Below are 21,262 nucleotides of genomic sequence, written 5' to 3' on the forward strand. Positions count from 1 at the left end.
ATGTGCCATGGTCTAGAGAGGCAAGTTTTCTCATGGCGTGGGGTCCACAGATGAAAAAAAAACTGTCTAAAGGAGACTCTTGCCTCAGTAGCCAGAAGAGATCCTGCCTTTCCTTACCCTGTAACCCTGGGTAAATTGTCACACTCTCTAACCCCTGGCTTCTTCATCTGTTAAAAAAGTAGCAGTGCCCTGGCCAGGAGGTCACAGGGTCGGGTGAGACAACCTCACCCCTCAGCGCTGGGCATGCAGCAGGGGCCCATCTATAAAAGCCTTCTTCCTTTCTTGGCAACAGGTGGGTTGGGAGTTGCTGTGAGCCAGGGATGCCCCCTGGCTGTGCCCTAAGCCAGTACTGGGCAGGTACCCCCGAGAGCAGCAGGAAGTGCCAGGGGCTCTGCAGTCTCTCCCCCTTGTGGGGACATGCCGCAAGGTGAGGGCTCTGGCTGCCTGAGGTCTAACCCATTACTAACACAGCCAAGAGTCAGAGACTGGGTGCTGCAAGACAGAGACGGTGTGGCCCTTTGTCGCTTTTTGTTTTTTTTAAGATAATTATAGATTCACATGCAGTTGTAATAAATAACACCTCATGTACCCATCATCCAGTTTCCCTCAATGGTGACATCTTACATCGCTATAGTACAACCACAACCAGGAAACTGACATTGATATAATACACCAACCTTATTCCAGTTTAACCCATTTTACTTATTTGTGCATCTGTGTATTTCTATGCAGTCTTATCACTCTTGAGATTTGTGCAACCACCACACAAAAAGCCCTCCTGCTCTATAGCTGTAGTTATCTCCCTTCCAGCCCCCATCCCTAACCCCTGGCAGCCGCTGATCGGTGCTCCATCTCCACAAATTTGCATTCCGAGAATCTCGTGTAGCTCAGCCATCTAGTAGCCATCTTGAGACTGGCTTTTTTCGCTCCGCATAAATCTCTTGAGATGCATCCAGGCTGTTGCGTGAGTCAGTGTTCTGTTTCTTTTTATTCATTGCTGAGCAGTGTTCTGAGATATGGACACACCCCAGTTGGTTAGCCATTCACCACTGAGGGACATCTGGATTGTTTCTCATGAGGAGCTATTGTGAATAAAGCTGCTGTGAATGTTCACGTATGGGTTTTCGTGTGGACATGTTTCTAATTTTCAATATTTTCAGTGTTTCTCTGGGACCAATGCCCGAGAGTGTGCCTCTAGCACTTAATAAAGCCGGAGCTGAGTGACCAGGAAGGTCTTTCAGGAGGCAAACAGTCCCCTCCCTTCCAAAAGGAAGGGGGCTTTTTGGGCACGTGTGCTTTGTCCCACACTTAATATGTCTCATCTCTCACCTAAACTCCGTAGCTGGGCTTCAGGCACTGAGACGGAACAATGATGCTTACGGGGGAGGGTACGAGATCCTACTGGCCCCTCATGCAGAGGTGTAGGTCATGTCCCTTTATATACCAAGGGACTTGTCCTGTCCCTTTGTATACCAAGAAGTATCAGCAGGCCGAATAACAAGCCCCTTTCCTCCAAGCCAGCCGCACGCTGGGAAGGCGAAGACATCTGGCCGCCCCTCTGAGGAGGCCTCTCTCTCTCTCACTCTCTGGAGCCCAGAACTCCCTCCACCCACCCTCGGAGTCATGCTGGGCCCCATCTCTTTCAGGGAAATCCAGGGCAAGATGGAGCTGCTGGGCCTCCAGGGCCCCCAGGACCCCCTGGGGCCCGGGGCCCTCCTGGCGACACCGGGAAAGATGGCCCCAGGGGAGCACCAGGCCCAGTGGTAAGAGAGGACGTGGAGCTGGACCACGCGGGACGTGGTTACCACACCTCCCAACCCGGATCCCAGAACCAGCCCCCACCCTACCCTATCCCCTGCCCCAGCCCAGACTCCTATTCCAATCGCACCTTAATCTAACACAAACCAGGTCCTTGACCCCAACACAGGCCTTGATCCCAAGTGAAAGAGAAAGTGTTAGTCACTCAGTCATGTCAGATTCTTTCTGACCCCATGGACTGTAGCCCGCCAGGCTCCTCTGTCCATGGGATTTCCCAGCCAAGAATACTGGAGTGGGTTGCCATTTCCTTCTCCGGGAGATCTTCCCGACCCAGGAATCAAACCTAAATCTGACCCCAAATTCATTTCCAAATCCAAATCCACACCCTCAGTTCAGACTGTTATCCAAACCCCAACTCACACCTACAGACTCTGACCCAACTCTTAACCCCGCTCTCTAACCACACATAGATTCTCACCTTGGTTATAATCTCAGTCCCAGTCCTGACCCTGAGACCCTGTCTCTGCAGCTCTCTACCAGCCTCTTCTCCCTCTCTCTGTCTCTTTTCTCTCCATCTCTCTCTCTCTCTTTCTCCCTAGTATGAGGCCACTGTTGTGCCCCCTTAGTCCTAACCCAAACAGCGGGGTCAGACCTCATTGCACCGTCCCCTGTCCTCCCCCAGGGGCTCAGGTTGGACTGTGCTTCCTCCAGGGCAGAGCTGGCATGCCCCCTACACTGCCTCCAGGGTCCCCTATCAGGGCAACTGCTCAACTGGCTCACCGAGTCCCTGTCGTGCTGAGCACATAACTCCCTGAGCCTCAGCTTTCTCATCTGTGAAGTGAGGACAGTGACACCCACTTTCCAGAGGTTTGGTGAGGACAAAAATGTACTTGCATGAGAGGACGTACATGCAGCCCCAGCCCAGGGTCTGGCAGGAGATGCAGGCTCAGGCAGCTGTGACACCGCCCCCCCACCCCGCCTCAGTGCTCTTCTCTTATGCCTCCTCAGGGTCCCAAAGGAGAAGCTGGACAAGATGGTGCAACGGTCAGTATCCAGGGCATTTCAGAGGCCTGGGCAGGCAGGACCGTGGTTCGAGTCCCGGCAGCTCCTCTCCCCTGCACACCCACAGCGGGACTGGGAGTGCAGCCCAGTGTCCCTGCCTGGGCTCCTGCCCCCCCCACCACTGGGGGCAAGCAGCAAAATTCTCACAACCCCGCACCCCTGGGAGGGAGCCTGCAGTCCACTCATCACGGCTTGGGATCTAATACAGATTTCTGTCCAAGATACGAACACGTGGCTCAACTGGGTTCCAGAGACAGCCCTGCCACCCTCTGGGACTTGATGTCACCCTTTATAAAACAAGGATGTTAAGGAAGACAGCCCAGGTGCAGCCTCTGGGATGATGTCTAACACCCCTTCTTCTCTTGTTCCAGGGCCCAAGTGGACCCCCAGGGCCCAAGGTGAGTGCCTCTCACTCCTGTCTCAGGCCTGGACATAGAAGGCTCCTTCACTCCACCCCTTTTTCCTCCTCCTCCCCCACTGAAGCCAAAGCAGCAGGGTTAGACTTCGTCTCCTCTCTGGGCCTCAGTTTACTCCTCTGTCAAATGAGATCATGATAGACGTTTCCTGCCTTACCTTCACAGCAGGCTGTGAGGATTGAATAATAAAACCCGTTAGCTTGTCAGCTCTCTTTTCTTCCTTAAGCAGCACCTGCCCTGGTGGAAGGCAGGCTATGGTCCTCCCTGCAGGAACCAGGGCCCCTGGACTGGGCAGGAGAGAAAGTGGGGGGAAGGAGCTAGCTTTAGTGAGCATCTTCTGGGAGCTGAGGGCCTCCAATGCATTCCCTCTAATCTCGCAACTTCCTTCTGAGACTGGGTGCATCATAGCCCCCATGAGCAGTGACTTGCCCAGGATCACTCAGCTTGGGAAGGACCAGGTCAGGGTCAGACTGGAGTCCAGGACTATCAGCCCCATCACCCATGCGAATCTCTCTGAGGACCTCAGGGTCTATGGGCTATGCCAGGTGGAGGTCATCAGAGCCACTTCTACCAGAGGAGGAGGAGGCTGGTGTCCAGGTGGCTCTGACCAGGGTAAGCCCAGTGTTTCTGGGGAGAAGATGGGGGTGGCTGTGGAGGTGGCTGGAGATAAAAGCAGGGGCTGGGCACAGCGGGACCAAACCCAAGTCCTCGCTGTGGGTGGCTGCTCTTACCTGTCTCAGAGGCCAGGATCACATTAATTAATTCATTCATTCACCCATTCTTAGAGAAATACACCAAACACAGAATTACTCAGGCAGATCATTTGTTCCCATGTCAAATTGGTTCTCAAAGTGTGATCCCTGGACCAGCAATATTATCAGCATCATTGGGTCTCGTTAGACCCACGTGTTTGGGGCCCAAAGGCACTGAGTCAGAGACAGTAGAGGTGGGCATGCTCTGTTCAAGCAACCCCCAGTGGTGCTAACGTGCCCTCCAGTTTGGGAACCACTGACCCAGATTGATCTTCCCCCATTGTTTCCCATAGCCGGGCCTCCTCCTCCTCATACAGGTCTCAGCAAAGCTGTGCCCTCCTCCGAAGGGCCATCCGCAGCTACCTACTGAAGCCCACACTCTCCCTGAGTCCCTCTCTATCCCACCATTCCTTTATATTCTCATCCGGGCACATCCACTACCCAGCATGAGGCTGTGAATTTTTCTGGATATTTCCTGGCCCTTGGTCTCCTCTGACCCACTGAGCAGGGATCTTGTCTGCCTGGCCTACAGAGGGTGCTCAGAGATGTTTGTTCACAGAAGGAATGAATTACCTCTCCTTCAGCCAATCCAGTCCTTTTGCACACACCTACTGAGCTATGTTCTGGGCTAGTGGGGACAGGGGACAGAAGTGGGTCTTACCCCACCCCTGCCCTAGAGAGACAAGGAGGGAAGGGAGCACTGCCCTGACCCAGTGTGATCAGTGCTGCTATCAGGAGTGGACTGGTGTGCTAGGAAGTACAGAGAGGGGATGGCCAGCTGACTGCCAGAGGACCCAGCCAATGTGTCCAAGTCTGAAGGCTGCAGCCTCCACTGTTCTTTCCTTAGGGGGATGATGGGATACCAGGCCAACCAGGGCTCTCTGGACCCCCAGGGCCCAAGGTAGGTACCCATCCCTCCTCCAGTGTTCCCCCTGCCTCCCATCTCCCCAGTTCCCACCTGCCTGGTGAAGCGCCTACCCAACCCTTTTACATCACAGGCACGCGGGCTGATTACCAGGGCAGGCCAGAGGGAGGCCAGCAGGAAGGCCAGGGTCGCACTCACCAACAGGCCTGGCAAATCCCCCAGGCCACTGGGCTCCCGTTACACCCTCAAGTCCTCTGGCTCCCATCTCAGGTGGCCCCACCCTGCCCTTCCCCCAAGCCAGGAACCGGCTGTGCTCCTTGGCCCCTATCCCCTTAAGACACAACCAAATCCTGGCCAGGCTTCCTCTAACCTGACTGAGCCCCCGAGCTTCTCCAACCATGGATTAAGACCAAGCCAGAAGGGGGCCTGGGGCCTGAGTCCTGGGGGCTGTACTGAACTCACCACACCCACCCCAGGGTGGGCTCAGGCTCAGGACCTCCTCTGGAAGCCCGCAGAGCCTGGAAGCTCCACAGCAGACACCTCTGTTGCAGGGCCAGTCAGGGAGCAAAGGGGCCGCAGGTAGAGAATGGCACAGACAGAGCCCTGGGGCCCAAGGTGACATCATGTGAGCTGCTGGTTCCTGAAGGCTCATCCTGGGGGGCGGGCTGGTTTCACCTCTACTTTACCCTTTTAAGCTGGTCCCTGGCCCAAGGGTCTGGGCCTTGGCAGAGGCTGGCCTGGAGTCAGGTGGCAGGTGGTCTCAAGTAGTGACAAGGCCTTCACCGTGTAGCCTTGGGCCCCTGGGCCTCAGTGGTCCATCTTGTCTACACAACAAGGGGTCAGAGGAAGGTCCCACAGTTCCTCCCTCAACTTGGGAGATGCCAATCACATCCATTCGGCCCTGTGCTGTTTGGGGAAGAGGGCACTGGAGAGGGCGGGGGAATTTTGGCTTCAGCCACACACACCTGGCTGCAGCTATGTGTCTCCACAGGGGGAGCCCGGCCACCCAGGCACTGATGGAGCCACGGGGCAGCGGGTAAGCAGTCCCCCGACCCCAGCCACACCAATGAGATTCAGGGACCTCATTCCTTCTGAAGCCCCTGTCCCCCAGATATCCCAGAGGAGCAGTGGGGCTCCAAGAACTTGGAGTCTTTTTTTTAATATTAATATTTCATTAGTGGGTTGGGTTTTTTTTATTTTTTTTGCTTTTTAATTCTTAATACATGCTTTGGGTAAAATGTTTAATTATGGATGTGAAAAGGAGAGTCCCATCCTCCTCCCTCTTCTCCTCCTCCCCAGGCAAGAGTCTGCCCTCCTAAACTCTTTTCCTTGGCACATTCAACATAGACTTCAATATGTCACGGATGGCGTTATCCTGCATGACGTATGCCTTGCCTTTCCCCCAGCCCCACTTCATACTTCACCCCTGTCGCTGGAGCACACCACAACTGGTCCCAGATCTTTTGTGATGAGCCCCTATCAGCACACCTTGTTCTTGGCCCTGTGATCTCAAGCAATCACATCCCCCCCCATGCTCCCACAGGCTGCCTCCCTCCTCCAAGACAGAGGTCTAAGCGGGCAGCCTGGTCATGCGGATGGCCGGGGAACTGGATTAAGCACTGAGCGTGGCAGTTCAGTGGACACCTTCCAGTTCCATAAAGGCCATGACCGTGGAGACAGCTGGCAAACGAGGCCCTGGCCGGGTCTCTCCTCCGGTGCAGCCAGCCGCAAGCCTCACCAAAGTGCTCACACTCCCTGCTGCTCTAGCAGAGAAAAGTCGAGAGGTGGGGAGAGGTTCCGAGGGGAAAGGTGAGGCCAGCAGCAGAGCACACGTCTGTGCCTGTGTCGACAAGTGCGTGTGCAGACACATCCATGTGGACATGTGCGTGGGTGGGTGTGGACTCAGAACCAGGAGTGAATGGGAGTGTCAGCGCCTGCTGGGTGCAGCCTCCCCCCGGGGTTAAGAAACTGAGGTACGAGGGCAGCCTCCAGCTGGCAGATCTGTAGTTGGCCTGCACAGTGTTTTGGAGGGTTTGGGTGTTTTTGTTTGCCAACATTTAAAAATCTGAAGAACTTCGCATCAAAGTCAGGCTCTCCATTTTCTCTCAAGGACGAGCCTCAGTGAAGGCGAATCACAGCCACCTCCAGACCTGGTGGAGGTGTTTTCCTCAGTTGGCCCCAGGCCTCCCCTCTCCCTAGTGTAACCGCCCCTGCCTGGCCCCCAGAATGCTCACTCAGTGAGCCAGGGTGCCAGTTCCTGAGAGAATTTGAGAAGATACCATGCTGGGGGCCCCCCAGGGTCCAGCTGAGAGAGCTGGCCCACAGTTCACAGGCCTGTGTACAGCCCCTGTTACTAGGTTCTCAGGGTGGAACAAATGCCCAACATGCTCTTCCCTGAAATTCTTCCTCTTCTTCCTGCCTCAGGGTCCCCCAGGCCTCAAGGGTGAACAAGGAGACACAGTGGTAATTGACTACGATGGCAGAATCTTGGATGCCCTTAAGGTAGCATTCCTGGTGGACCCCTGGCGTTCCTTTCCTGAGGGAATATCCACTCACTTTGCACACTTGTTTACACAAGGGACCAGGGGGTAGCTTAACACAGAGACTTAACACATATTAGGTAACTTCACCAGGTACCTAATATGGAAATCAGTACTGTGTGGAGTCCCACACGATGCTGAGAGAGCGAGCCACTGTAAATGCGACAATGTGGCCCTGAGCTCCTCAGAGGCTGAGGCAAAAAGGGCAGCTCAGCATTCAGAAGCAAGAGGCAGGGCCTCTCGGGGCCTTTCTAGGAACCAGAGGCTGGAAGGCTGGATCTTCTAATAACCGCTGGGCGAGAAAGAAGAGTGTGGCAAGGCCTGCTCCAGGAGACTCGGAAGTTGAGTGGCCTCAGCCTTGTCCCAGTGCCGGGCAAGCCCAGGACCCATCACCAGCTGGAGAGAAGGGTTGGGGGCCAGCTGCTCAGAGGTACCTGGAGAGGAGCAGGGGTGGGGAGAGGTGGTCCGCAAAGACTGGGTGTCAGCACCGAATCCCACCTGAGCTTTGATTTCAGTTGTCTCCCACAGGCCTCAGGGAAGCACGAGCTGATGATAACGGTGCCCACCCCAGGCCTGTGTGGTGTGGTGTGGCATGGCGTGGCCCAGGGCTATGCCCGTGCATGGTTGCAAAGCTGCAAGGAGAAGCCCTGTGGGTGCAGAGAAGGGGGGAGGTGGATTGTGGATGCCAGGCGGGGACGATGACTGGATTCGTTGGGCAGACACAGAGGGGTAAAGTCGAAAAACACATACTGAGGGGCAGGCTAGCTGGGGAATGGTGAGGAAGGTGGGGTCACTGGAGGCAGACAGGCCACCAGAGAAGCAGGTGCTGGGCCTGAATCTGGAGGAGGGTGGCTGGAATGGAGGAAGGAGTAAGACCAGGGCATCTCAATGGAGGCACCAACAGGAAGGGGCAGGTTGCAAGATACGGAAGCAACCTTAGTGTCCATCAACAGATGAATGGATAAAGATGTGTATACACACACACACACACACACACACACACACACACACACACACACAGTGGAATACTACTCAGCCGTTAAAATGCCATTTGCAGCAGTATGGATGGATTTGGAGACTATTGTGCTAAGCGAAATAAACCAGACAAAGACAAATACTATATGATATCACTTACATGTGAAATCTAAAAAAATACAACAAACTAGTGAACATAACAAACAAACAAAAAAAAGCAGATGCACAGATATGGAGAACAAACTAGTGATGACCAGTGGGGAGAGGGAAGGGGGAAGGGATGATGGGGGAAGGGGTGAAGAGATACAAGCTGTTATGTATAAAATAAGCTACGAGGGTATACTGAACAACACAGGGAATATAACCAATATTTTACAATAACTATGAATGGGTATAACCTTGGACAGTGATTTGAAGCACTATATTATAGTGATTATAATATTATATAATATTGTATGTCATAGATAATATTGTATATCAACTATGCCTCAATTTTTAAAAAGGAGGGGGCAGCTAGGTGAGAGGAGGTGAAGGGAAGAGGCCTGGGGCTTGCTGGACTAGGGGCTGAGTGACAGCCGGGGTGGGGGGCAGGTGGCCTGAGGGAAGCCTGGGCAGGGATGGGAGCTCAGGAGTCAATATACTGTCCCCTCCCCATAAAACCAAGGGATGCCCGGGAGCAGCGGACAGCACCAGAGGTCGCAGGAGAGGCAGAGAGCACAGTGCTGGGCCTCTGCCGGGGAAACGGTTTGGGGCTGGCTTTGAGTGCCAGCAGGGGTTGGTTTTACATTTGCTTCCAGAGGCAGTGCAGAGCTGTCATGGGATTGAACAGAAGTGTGTTGTGATGAAACGTATCCTGAGGGCAGAGGGATAGACACTGTGCTGTCTTACCCGATACCTGGTGCCATCTGCCAGGCCTCCCCCAAGACACAGGCCTGACCTGACTAGGTGGTCTACGGCCTCAAGATGGAGAGGTGGGTGGGCAGTGATGGGGAGGCCCTACCTAAACACTGACCCCTTGACTTTCACACACAGGGTCCTCCTGGGCCACAGGGGCCCCCAGGGCCACCAGGGATCCCCGGAGCCAAGGTCAGTGCAGACGTGTGGTCCCCCGGGTCTCTGTCTCCAGGGCCGCCTCCAGGGTCTCCTCTCTGCCTCTGCTTCTCTCCCAGCACCTTGGCCTGGCCTCTAGGGCTCAGAGGAATTGGCACTGCTCCTTCGTAACCAAGCAGGATGCCTTCTTCCTGGCCCTGGCTTCTCCCTGCAATGCCTCATTCACACATATAATCCATAAATGGGCCCCTCGTGATGTTACAAAGTCCTGTAGATTACAGAGCCGTTTCTATGGCCTGTGTGTATCGTTCACACCTGCCCACTTGGCTCAGGAGAAGGAGCCCAAGACTTTAAAATCAGGCAGGATCTGGTCCCAGCCATCATCCCTGGGCTCTGTGGACCCTCAGCTTCCACCTACCATAGCCACGGCCGCAGCTGCCCACAGGGGCTGAGGAAATGGAGGAGGGGTAGTTTGTGCCTGGCACTGTGCTAGGCACGCAGTGAGCTTCTTCCCGAAGGTCCAACCTCAGGGACCAAACCCAGGGCCAACGTGCTGGTCAGAAGGGGCAGCCTGGCCACAAATCCCTGCCAGGGACCGGGGCACCATAACCCCCACCTTGCTGTCTATTCCCTTCCAGGGCGAACTCGGATTGCCTGGTGCTCCTGGAATCGACGGAGAGAAGGTCCCTAGGCTTTTCATTTCCTTGGTGATGCTGTGCCTGATGCTGTGTCAGGCTGAGTGTGTGTGTGTGTGTGTGTGTGTGTGTGTGTGTGTGTGTGTGTGTCTGCACGCGTGCATACAGTTCTAGAAAACAGAACATTTGCTCTGGAGCCTGTGTACAAATCCCGGTTCTGCCCATAGACGTCAGGCAAGCTACTCGCTTTCTGGCAGCCTCGGTTCCTCAGTCCCTCAGTTCCTGAAAATGGTGAAAGGCTGAGGGTTAAATAACGGCACGCGGAACACACTCGAGAGTAGTGCCTGGCATGTAATAGCAAAGTCATCTCGCTGTCGTTATTAGTGTTAGTGTAAGTATACACGCATGTGTATGGTCCTGTGTGGACACGACAGTGTCCATGGGTGTCACTTAACACTCGTGGCTGTGCCTTCGGCACTGGGTCCCTAGTGTGCGACACAGAGTGGACGGTATACAATCAGCTGAATGAAGGACCGCAGCAGCTGGTTGGGTGACCGAGGGATGGTTGGTTGTATATGGGGTTGGGGGCTCTCACCATTGGCTCCTGAGTTGTGAGCAGCGGGTTGGCCCTGACCCCATCTGTACCCCCTCAGTAGCTACTCATTCCCACTTGCCCTGCCCCCTGCCCCACCCTGCAGCTCTGCTTGCAGTAAGACAGGTGGGGACTGCCCCTTCTGTGTTGCCAGCCAGGCCGCTCTCTTCATTCATCACTTGGTCTGGAGCAGAGGACCCACAAGGAAGAAGGGAGGGTCTGGCCTGGCTTAGAATAAGCTCTGCATGGGGAGGGGGGGGAAAGTGCCTACTGTATCTTGTTCTGTGGTTTTCAGGGTCCCAAAGGACAGAAAGGAGACCCAGGAGAAGCCGGACCAACAGGACCCAAAGGGGAAGCAGGAGAGATGGGCTTGTCAGGCCTCCCGGTAGGTGGCTGGGTAAGCCCCCCTGCTATTTGCCCATGTGAGGGTCCCAAGGTAAATGTGGGCCCCCCACGGTGGCTGCCAGGGGCTGGGACTCTGTGGTCCTAGTCTCAGCCCAGTCTCAGCCCCAGCCCACTGGGCCTTTGAAAGGAAGCGCTGGGATGCCCTGACTCTGAGCCCCCACTCCCTCCCCGACAGACAGACCTACCACTTACATCAAGAGGCCTCCTTAAGGTAAAATAAGGAGGCCCCGCCTAATGGCAGATGACTAGACGGGGAGCTCTGATAGCCTGTTTGCATCCTGCTCCATCTCACTGACTCTGGAACCCAGCACACGTGACCTAACCTCCCTGGGCCTCAGTTTCCTCAGCTCTAAAATGGGAGTGATAACCTGCCCCTCCCACAAAGGGACGCACGGGCAGGGCTGAGAATAGGGACCCCCTGTCACCGTCGCTTTACCATTGCTTCTGTCATGCGTGGCCAGATGCGAAGAGCTGCCACCACGCCACATCCCTTGTCCATCCACGAGGTTCATGCGGCTAGAGAGCTGGTGCCAGGATTTGAACCCAGATCTTTGCTCCTAGAGCCCCTGGCTGCCCCACAGGAAACAACTTATACTGCTGTTAAGATGCTCTCTGAATACCCACTGATTTAGGGAAAGCTATTGAAGTTGCACCGCTTGACGGAGGAAGGAAGGGGAGGTGCTGAGCCCCGTGGGTGGCAATTTTGGTGATAGACGGAAAGGGCTCAGGGCCATCCTGTCCCGCAGGGTGCCAACGGCCCCAAAGGAGAGAAGGGAGAGTCGGCATCTGACAAGCTACAGGAGAGCCTGGTAAGGGCACTGCTGACAGTCTCTGCTGGGGGCTGGCTGGGGCCCTGAGCTTTGGGACACAGGGCCACCTGGCCTGACCAAGCTCAGGGCAGTGGAGGAGGGGGAGCCTCAGACCCATCTTTGAACCCAAAGGCCAGCACTGGGCTTCCCACCCAGCAGTGCCTCTTGGGGGCAGTGTGGAGCACAGTACCCAGCACCCAGGGAGTGCCCCTCCAATGTCCGATGAGCGGTGGTATGGGTAAGTGAACAGTGGTGGGGCAATGGGCAACTAATCCACCTCTGACCCTTCCTAGGCCCAGATCATAGCAGAACCAGGGCCCCCAGGCCCTCCTGGTCCCCCAGGCCCCATGGTAAGAAAGTTTGGCTTGAAGCAGCTGGGATGTGGAGAGGGTGGCGGGCTTAGGCCCAGAGGACAACAGGGTAGCCCAGCGGGGAGGAGACACATCACGCAAGCCGAGCAGAGCCCAGGTCTGGGCTTGGGAGGCCACAGAGTTCAGAGCCGCAGGGCCAGGGAGTGGCCTGGAAGCCTTTGCGGCCGCTGCAAGAGGGCCTGGCTGGGAGGTCTGGACCCAGCCTCATGGCCTTCCTAATCTGGGGCTTTCTCCTCCTCCTCCAGGGCCTTCAGGGGATGCAGGGTCCCAAGGTGAGTTCTGAAGCATGGATGGGAACCCCGACCCCTACTTGCTGTAGGCTCACAGCCTGGTTGGTTCCCCAAATTCTTGCTTGTAGGCAAAGTGAGGGCCCCACACTCGGCCCTGGACCAGCCCTGCGTCTTCCCATGGCCTGGCCATTCCCAAGCCCCTGCCAGTGTCCTCAGAGCTGGTGCTCCCGGGCCCACAATCAGCCTCTCCGTTCCTTGCCCCCTCCCCTCTTCACCCCTCAAGCACACATCTGTCTCTCAACTGTCTACAACCTGGATACAAAGTCCTGGCTTTGGTGTATATTACATAACATCATGTCCTCTGCTCTCCAATTAAAACTGAGTGTGGTCTGCCCGTGTCCCCTCACCCAGGGAGGCCAGCTGGCCTCACTGCATCTCCCTCGTTTACCCTGGGGGAGACCACATCTCCGCATCCCCAGCTCAGGGGCCAAGCGGGGCCTCAGAGTCTTGGAATCCGGAGCTGTGTGGGGCCGAGCATGTAGCTTGAGCAGATGTGCTGCTTCTGGTTCTGTTTTATTCCAAGGCCTCCCCAGATCGTGTTTAGGATAAGCAGCTGCTGTCAGGGATGAGGTCCGAGACGGGGACTCAGAAACCCAGTGGTTGCTCAGCCCTGCCACTTCCTGGCTGTGCAAGTGGGCCTGTCCCTACCCCTCTCTGTACCTCTGTTTCCTCATCTGTGAAATGGGTGTGACTCTAACCCACCTTCCAGGATTACTGGAAAAGCCCATGTGTAAGAAAGGATAAAGCATGCACACCTACATCCTGATATTTGCACAAGAAGGAAGTCAGGGCTGGGCCTGTCAGAGCCTGGAGTCTGTCCCTCTGCCCCGCATACCTCGGTTCCCGGTCAGGCCCCAGGCTTTCCTGCTCTGCCATCTGTCTGACCCCCTTAACTGGTACCTCCCCTTTGCTTCCAGGGCTTGGATGGAGCAAAGGGAGAGAAGGGCTCGTCGGGTGAGAGAGGACCCAGCGGCCTGCCTGTGAGTGTCATGAGCCTTGTTCGTCCTTAGAGGGACTAATTTCTGTAATTGTCATGACTCTTGATCATTCCTTTTCCATCCAGGGGCCAGCTGGCCCACCAGGCCTTATTGGGCTGCCAGGAACCAAAGGAGAGAAGGTAACTACCTTCCTTTAATGTCCCCCAATTATGGCATCACTCAGTCCTGGGGGCTCAAACCCTGCACTTCACTGGTCTCTGGGGCCAGAGTCCAGGTTCTGTGGACAATTCACAGGGCTGTGAATTGTGTTCCCAACGCCTCCTTCTCAGCCTCCTCACATCTCCTCTTTGTCTCTTCTCAGGGCAGACCCGGGGAGCCAGGACTAGATGTAAGTAGCTCACCATCCACTGTGGCTGGCTCTCTCCCATTTGTAACTTTTGCCCTCATGCTGCCCTCTGGATGGCCTGGATGTGTCCCCATTCCCCATGGCTAGGACCACAACTGGCTGGTTCCACCTCTGTCCACAGTGCAAATCCAACACATAGCCAAGAGTAGGTGCTTTCTTGATGATAGATGGGCAGTTGAGTGGATGGTGGATGATGGATAGAGTATGGAGGATGGGTGGGTGGAGGGATGGGTACAGGAAGGATGGGTGGATGGTATGTAAATGAGTGATGGATATAAGCGAATGATGGATGCTGGATGGATGGATGATAGCTGGACAGATGACGGATGGAGGATGATCGAGGATGGAGAGTGGATCCATTGGAGTAGGGAGGTAGGAAGAGCAATGAGGAGCATGTTGCAATATCCTGGTGAGAGATAATAAGGCTTCAGCTATGGCAGTACTGCAGGAAGGAGAGGAGAAGTATTAATCCATTGATTGGATCAGGTATCTTTTGGTTGCAAGAGATGGGAAACACAAGTTAAACTGGTTTAAACTGACTCATAACTGAAAAATCCATATGTGTGACACATAGATCCAGGGCTCAAGTATGTCAACACAACCCAACCTGTCACCCTCTCTTGTCTCTTCTTCCTCTTGAATCATTCCAGTTTCCACACAGTGATGAGATGGAGCCAAGAACTCCAAACTTGCATCCCTCTAAGTCCAAATCCTGGAGAAAGGCATTTGCCTCACTCTCTACTCTTTGGGGAAAAGTCTCATCAACTCTCATCGGCCCCAGCTGGGCCAATGCTGAAATGTCACTCAGCCATAAGAATGCAGTTCCCTAACTGGCCAGACCTGCTCATAATGCTCCATCCTGGAGCTGGGGGTGGAGTTGGTGAATTGTGAGAAGGGAGAGTGGCTCCCAGGAAAACCAGATGGCTATTGCAAGGGAAATGGTGACCAGATGCAGGTAGGGCTGCAGGGACTCTGATGCCTACCTTAAACTTTAGGGAGAAAGTGTCACCCTACAGGCAGGAAGAGGAAGAACTCTAGGCTGAGTTTCTGACTGGAGGGTTCCATTGATGTTCCAGGAGAAGAAGACACTGCTGAATCCAGCTCAGGCTGTGGACCCAGAGAGGTAGTGGTGGTGGAGCAAAAGGGACTGTATGCCCCCAATACTGTGGCCACTGTGGTCCAGTGGTTAAGACTGCATACTTTAATCAGGGGGCAGGGGTTTGATCCTGATCCCTGGTCAGGGAACTAAGATCTCACATGCCACATGGCGAGGCCAAAGTATAAAGTCAACCCACTCCAACAGGCCCAGCTGAAATGGGGAGTCTGCCTGGAAGCCTTTCCTGACCTCACACCTGGACAGAAGAGCCCCTCTTCCTGGCACCCGTGGTGTCTCGTTCAGATCTCTATCACTATGAGTACTGATCATCATCTTTCGCACCCCACTGCCTGTCATGTTAGACTCTGTAGCTTTGTACCTGTGGGGTTCTAACTTATGGAAGTGACTTAGTGACAACACAGGTCAAGTGCCTTTGAAAGAAGAGCTTATTACTTACAGTTCTCAAGGAAAGGGCATGACCCACATGGGACCACATGGAGACGCAGCAGGTTTGGTTGGCAGGCAGAAAGGAGTCGGGGAGAAACCTAGGGCAGGGATTTTACTGGCATTTCTCTGGGGAAAGCAAGGCAGAGCAGGGTCAACAGTTTAGGACTGGCCAGTTTGAATAATCCTGGCAGGCTTTGGGCTCTAAGGGTGGTCTCTGGTTGCCTGCTACCTGGCCCTGGGATGATTTGGGGCAGGGAAAATATTGACTTGGTGTGTGAGTTAGATAGAGGAGGTTGGTCCAGGATTGGTTGGTTTACATCTGAAAGGCATGCTCCCTGCCTAGCTCTTTGCTATATCTAAGGGTTGGCTACCTCTAGGAGAGGCAGCCTCTCCCCAGCCAGCAAGATTTTGATGATATCAGTACATCAGAAGATACAGAAAATAAACAGCATAATAAATATAAGAGTGTACTTGCTAAGTCACTTCAGTCGTGTCTGACTATTTGCAACCCCAGGGACTATAGCTCACCAGGCTCCTCTGTCCATGGGATTCTCTAGGCAAGAATACTGGAATAGGTTGCCATGCCCTTCTCCAGGGGATCTTCCCAACCCAGGGATCGAACCCATGTCTCTTATGTCTCTTGCATTAGCAAGAGGTTCTTTACCACTAGTGCCACCTAAGAGGGAATTCACCAAATCTGGCTTTCTGCCCTCAGCATTCATCCCAAAGCCCAATTCCTAGTGGATGCTTAGAAATGTTGACTGGGAAGATGGGCAGATGAACGAATGGATGGATGGGCAGGTGGGTGCATAAGCACAGAGAACAGAGAGCACCATTTCTTGGTCTGCTGAAGATGGTGATATAAACTTCCATGGGTTTCCTGTGTCTCATCCCCCAGCCAAGCCTGGGCCAGTGTCTGCTGCACCTGACTTGACATAAGACAAAGCTCTTTGCTAGCAGTTCTGCCTGAAGGCTTCCACCCAGAAACAGCAGTGGTATTCTACTTTGGAGGAAGCCGTGCCGGTGTCCTGAATGCAGACTTTTCTCTGCATCATCCTCATACCCAGCATCTGTGTCCCCTAGGAGCCAGGGATGGTCCAGCTTGTAACATGGATATGTGCGGAGGGAAGGAGCAGAGGTGGGTGGGAGAGGTAGAGAGATGAAGAGATAACCAGAGCACACCTCAAACTTCGTCAGGTTTAACCTTTAATCTTTTTCACAGGGTTTCCCTGGACCTCGAGGAGAAAAAGGAGACCGGAGCGAGCGTGGAGAGAAGGTGGGAAAGGTAGAGAGAAAGTGAGGGACAGGAGGAGAGAAGGAGGGAGGCAAGCAAAGAGAAGGAGGGAGCAGGTGGAGAGGAAAGGACATGGGAGGCAGGAAGCAAGCAGAGAGAAGGCGGGGTAGGTGGGGGGAGGAAGGCTGCAGAGGCTGGTCTGTGGGCAGCAGGGCAGGGGGCTGCCGGCCCCAGGCCCATCTCTCTGAGGGACATTGGAGGCGCCCTGGGCCTGGCAGCCACCATCACACCCCTTCTTCCTTCTTGCCCAGGGGGATCGCGGTGTCCCGGGTCGGAAAGGAATGAAAGGCCAGAAGGGCGAGCCGGGACCCCCAGGCCTGGACCAGCCGTGTCCTGTGGTACGTGTTGGTGAGACATGGGAGCCCCAACCCAGGTCTTTGCAGTCCTCGGAGCTCAGTTGCAAGTCCCAGAGGCCCTGTGTGCCCTGCCCTGGGGTGTCCACACTGCTGGGCTGCCCTCTAATCGCTACCATCACGAAAGCTCCTCTCACCCTGGTCGTAACCCCTCCCTGGGCAAGGCCCAGGGACCCACTCCGTCTAGAAGATGGGAGCCTGGTCAGGGATGGAGTCTGCCAGATCACTGTTCCTCTTTACTCAGCTTCCTTGGACCTAAAGGGAGATGGACCCACCCTTACCTCTCTGAGGGTCTGTCCTGTCCCAGAGGAGGCTTTTGCTGGTCTGGGTAGCTGCACATTCACCCCTTGCATCTCCTCCACGTGTCCCAAAGCCCTTTCTCCTCACAGCCTTTCTCCTTTCCTGCTTTTTTACCACAGCTTCTTATGGACCACCAGACCTGATACCTGAAATAACCAAAGTCCGGTCCTCTCCTTCTAGAAGGCAGGGAAGGTTCACATGTCAAACTCTTCCAGTGGAACTCAGAAAAGACAGGAAAAACAACTGAGTTTCCATATTGAAACTCAGCAGTTACTCACATCCCCCCATCTCTGCTGGGGTTGTGGTGGGGGAGAAGCCATGTTGTGTATCCCCTTCCAGAGGGGCAGGGCCAGGGATCCCCAAAGTCCAATCTTCTGACCTCAAATGGATCATTTAGCCCTCTGTTCCTTAGTCTCTTTATCCATGCAACAGGGGTTCTAATCTCTACCTCCAGATGGCTTGGAGAAGGCAATGGGAAAAAACAGGAAGAGCAGGGGGGAGGCAAGGACCAGGGTCAGCAGGGAGACAGGGTGGCCCGGCCCCAAGCCCCAGGCCCTGGGTCAAGACTTCCCTCCAAGTCATTAAGCCTTTGTCTCTGAAACAGGAGAATCTTAGATGCAGAGGCAGGCGAGGGGCGCCAGGTTCCAGGGGCCTGGCCAGGGCCGGTGGACCCTGCCCTGCGGTATGCAGCCTGGCCTGCTGTGTGCTGTGCTCTGCTGTGCTGAGCATTCTGCGCTGCCTGTGCCCACTGCCCTCCCCTGCCTTCCTTTCCATTCTGTCCCTCCTCCCCACTTCCCCTTGGGTCCCAGCCTCAGCCCCCAGGGGTGCATGTGAGTGCTGGGGGGTGGGGGGCGTGCTCCCCCATGTCCATGGTCTGCCTGTGTGCTTCAGAACAGAGTGGAGTGTCGTCCCCTGTGGCGTCCACCAGGGACACTAGGCTGACTGACGGGTCAGCCTTGGTCCATCACTAGCTCCCCACCTCCAGGCCGCTGAGGAAACTCACCTCCCTGCTTGTGTCTGATGGCTCCAGACTATCCACACTCCAACCTCCCCACACACACACACACACACACACACCTCCCCACCCTGGCCCAGTGTCCACCCTGACCTCAGCCCATCCTGTCTGCTACTCAGATCCAAACACAGGAACCAGGACAGGCCAAAAGGGAATCCCATTTCCTGGACTGTCCTTCAAATATTCTTGGACACATGTCTGAAAGCTCTCAGGACCACAGGGTGAGCTACCAGAACCTCCATCACAGCTGCCAGACAGAAAGACACACAGGTGCTTGGTGGGACCAGGGCCAGGCCTGCTCCTGGCCTGGGGATGTCTAGCACGATGCTCTATACTCCGTGGTGTCCTGGTTCCACCCACAGCTACTCATGTCCCAGCAAAGCCCATGGGGCATGCTTAGAACAAGCACCGAGGGGGGCTGTCATGTCCTATGACCTGACTACCCAGGTGGACAGGGCAGGCATTCAGGCCCTGCCTCAGTGGGGTCCAGTGGCCTCAGGTGGCAGCTCCCTGGGCTGCAGCTAGCTCCTCCTGGGGCAGGAGTGTGCGGAGCACAGGGAGCTGCTGACCAGCCCTGCCTCCTTGTCACTGAAACCTTCTTCCTTTCCAGGGCCCCGATGGACTGCCTGTGCCTGGCTGCTGGCATAAGGTAACTTTCAGGGAAGGGTCTCCAGGGCAGGCTAGGAGGAGTCAGAAAGCCAAGGGAACCCTGGGGCTGAGTGCCTGCTGCTCCCTACATCGTGATGGAACAGCCAGGTCTCCCCAAATGACCCGAGATTTGACTCTCCCATCGTGTGGCCCAAGACCCAGGGCTGTGATCCTGGTTGTGAGCAAACCACCCTCTTGGTCATACAGGGCTCACTCAAGCCCTGGCCCAGCCAGGGCAAAGCCATCAGCCCCTGAGACTTTGTTCATACTGTCCCTCCCCGACCCCAAGAGGGGGTGGAATTCAGGCGGTTGGGATGCAAGGATCGGGGGGCCATACCTCTTCCCAAGGAAATAAGCAGGACAGGGATACCCAGATCAGAGGCGGGGCTTCTGGGGCCCCCTAGTTCCCTCCTCACCTTCAATCTTTCCCTCCTTTTCTAGTGATCCTGAGCACGCAGTTCACAACCTGTATAGATCCTTGTGGACATTTTTAACTTTTGTAAAAACAAAACAGTAATATATTGATCTTTTTTCACGGGATGCAACACCAATACTTGTGGCCTTTTAACATATGAGAGTATGCCCAGCCCAGCCCCAGGACAATCAGTGTGTGAAGCTGGCAGGAAAGCGGACAGGCCCCCTGGGGACACTGTGTACTTGCAGGGCTCCCTCAGGGCTTGGCTTTCCCAGGAAGGAGATGAAAGTAAATTGCCTGGCTCAGGAGAGGCTGCAGAGAGGCCAGGTTGGGCTTTTGGTCACCTGAGAGCAGAGACTCTGGCTGTTCCGCTGCCCTGCAAGAGCTTGCCCTCTGAAGCTCTGGAGCCCCGGGGCCATGCCATCCACAAAGGCTCGTGGCATGAACAGCAAACACAACTGATCTTGGCCCCTCTGGCCTCTGCACTCAGCCACAGCCAGCTGCCCACCACTCTGGGCCCCCTTGGGCCCTGGGTTCACCAGGGCAGGACAGGACTTCCACCCAGAACTCATAGCTGGAGCTGTGGGAAGCAACCTAAGTGGGCTGAGCTCCCATCGAGTGCTGTAGGCCTCAGGAACCAGCCTGCCTGCTATGAGAACACGTGTCCTCTGGCCAGAAGTAAAGGCCAGGCTCTTTGATCACTACCATGTGGACCTAGCACCAGGGAGCCCTCTGATCCTCGAACACAGAGGTCCCAGGCTGGAAAGTCTGCTGTTTCCTGTTTTTCACCACACCCACCACATGAGGGATGTGATGGGACTGCCAGCCTGAGAAGATGGACTGCCAGCTCAGAGTTTGGGCCTCGATGACCCCAAGTCTCCCCACCCAGGGGAACTCTGGTCAGCCTGCCAAAAATGAGTCCTCTGAGTGAGCTATGTAAATGAAAAGAGCCTCAGGGCTGCTTCCACGCCTGTCTGAGTAGGTGGCCTGTGCCCTCAGCCAATGATGCTCTGAGAAGAGGTTCCCCTCCTCTGACAAGGGGCCCCAGCCACCGGCTCCAGACCAACTACTTGCCTCCCCCTCTGTGTAGATGGATATTGTTGTGTGTAATAAATCACAAATGTGTGTCTGGGTATGTCTGTCCTTGCAGACTGCCCCAAGGGCTATCCCTAGGTGAGGTTTCAGCTTGGTCATTGCTGTGTGGGGAGGGATAAGAGAACTCTCCCTGGGCCAGAGCCACCTCCAGAAACCAGAATAAGTATTTCAGGCTCAAGGCATAGATGGGGTTCGGAGTTAGGAAAACACAGGCTCAAGGCCTAGCCCAGCTAACATACCAGCTGAGCCCTCTGTCCAGTCACCCATGTCACTGAGCCCCTGTGTGTTCTCTGATCTGATGAGCCATGACTACTGCATAACAAATCACCCCAAAATCTGTTGCCTTAAAACAATGATCCTTGGGAATTCCCTGGTGGTCCAGTGGTGAGGACTTGACACTCACTGCCAGGGCCTGGGTTCAATTCCTGGTTGGGGATCTAAGATCCCGTAAGTCACGTGGCATGGCCAAAAACAAACAGCAAACCAAAAAAAAAAAAAAAAAAAAGATCCTTTCTATTTCTGTCTTATAGTTCTGGGAATAATGGGCTCAATTCAGCGGCTGTCACTCAAGCTTTCCCACATCCGGCAGTTGATGTTGGCTGGCCTCTGGTGGCCAGCACACCTCTCTGTGTGGTCTGGGCTTCCTCACCGTAAGGCTGTTGGATTCCCAGGATGTCCCAGGTGGGCCAGAAGGAATCTGTGTCACCTTTTACAACCAAGAGTCATACGGTATTA

At 55.0% G+C, this 21,262-nt stretch overlaps 1 protein-coding gene across 7 annotated transcripts in view; it reads left to right on the forward strand.

The window, feature by feature from the left end:
• COL23A1 (collagen type XXIII alpha 1 chain) overlaps positions 1–20,604 on the forward strand; it is a 386,992-nt gene extending 366,388 nt beyond the window's left edge. For 2 of the 7 annotated variants that reach the window (XM_018050565.1, XM_018050567.1), the window contains 20 exons: positions 1,647–1,763; positions 2,767–2,802; positions 3,192–3,218; positions 4,836–4,889; positions 5,845–5,889; positions 7,278–7,355; positions 9,401–9,454; positions 10,057–10,101; positions 10,941–11,030; positions 11,797–11,859; positions 12,153–12,209; positions 12,476–12,502; positions 13,438–13,500; positions 13,584–13,637; positions 13,820–13,846; positions 16,630–16,692; positions 16,953–17,039; positions 17,959–18,036; positions 18,980–19,018; positions 19,459–20,604. In XM_018050565.1, the coding sequence (XP_017906054.1) occupies positions 1,647–1,763; positions 2,767–2,802; positions 3,192–3,218; positions 4,836–4,889; positions 5,845–5,889; positions 7,278–7,355; positions 9,401–9,454; positions 10,057–10,101; positions 10,941–11,030; positions 11,797–11,859; positions 12,153–12,209; positions 12,476–12,502; positions 13,438–13,500; positions 13,584–13,637; positions 13,820–13,846; positions 16,630–16,692; positions 16,953–17,039; positions 17,959–18,036; positions 18,980–19,018; positions 19,459–19,461 (1,107 nt within the window). In that variant the 3' untranslated portion in view covers positions 19,462–20,604. Of the gene's footprint in view, positions 1–1,646; positions 1,764–2,766; positions 2,803–3,191; positions 3,219–4,835; positions 4,890–5,844; positions 5,890–7,277; positions 7,356–9,400; positions 9,455–10,056; positions 10,102–10,940; positions 11,031–11,796; positions 11,860–12,152; positions 12,210–12,475; positions 12,503–13,437; positions 13,501–13,583; positions 13,638–13,819; positions 13,847–16,629; positions 16,693–16,952; positions 17,050–17,958; positions 18,037–18,979; positions 19,019–19,458 lie in introns of all 7 variants that reach the window. The other 5 variants (XM_018050566.1, XM_018050569.1, XM_018050570.1 and 2 more) reach the window with 5 other exon arrangements.

The sequence above is a fragment of the Capra hircus genome, chromosome 7 (genome assembly GCF_001704415.2).
Source record: "Capra hircus breed San Clemente chromosome 7, ASM170441v1, whole genome shotgun sequence".
NCBI classification, from domain to species: Eukaryota; Metazoa; Chordata; class Mammalia; order Artiodactyla; family Bovidae; genus Capra; species Capra hircus.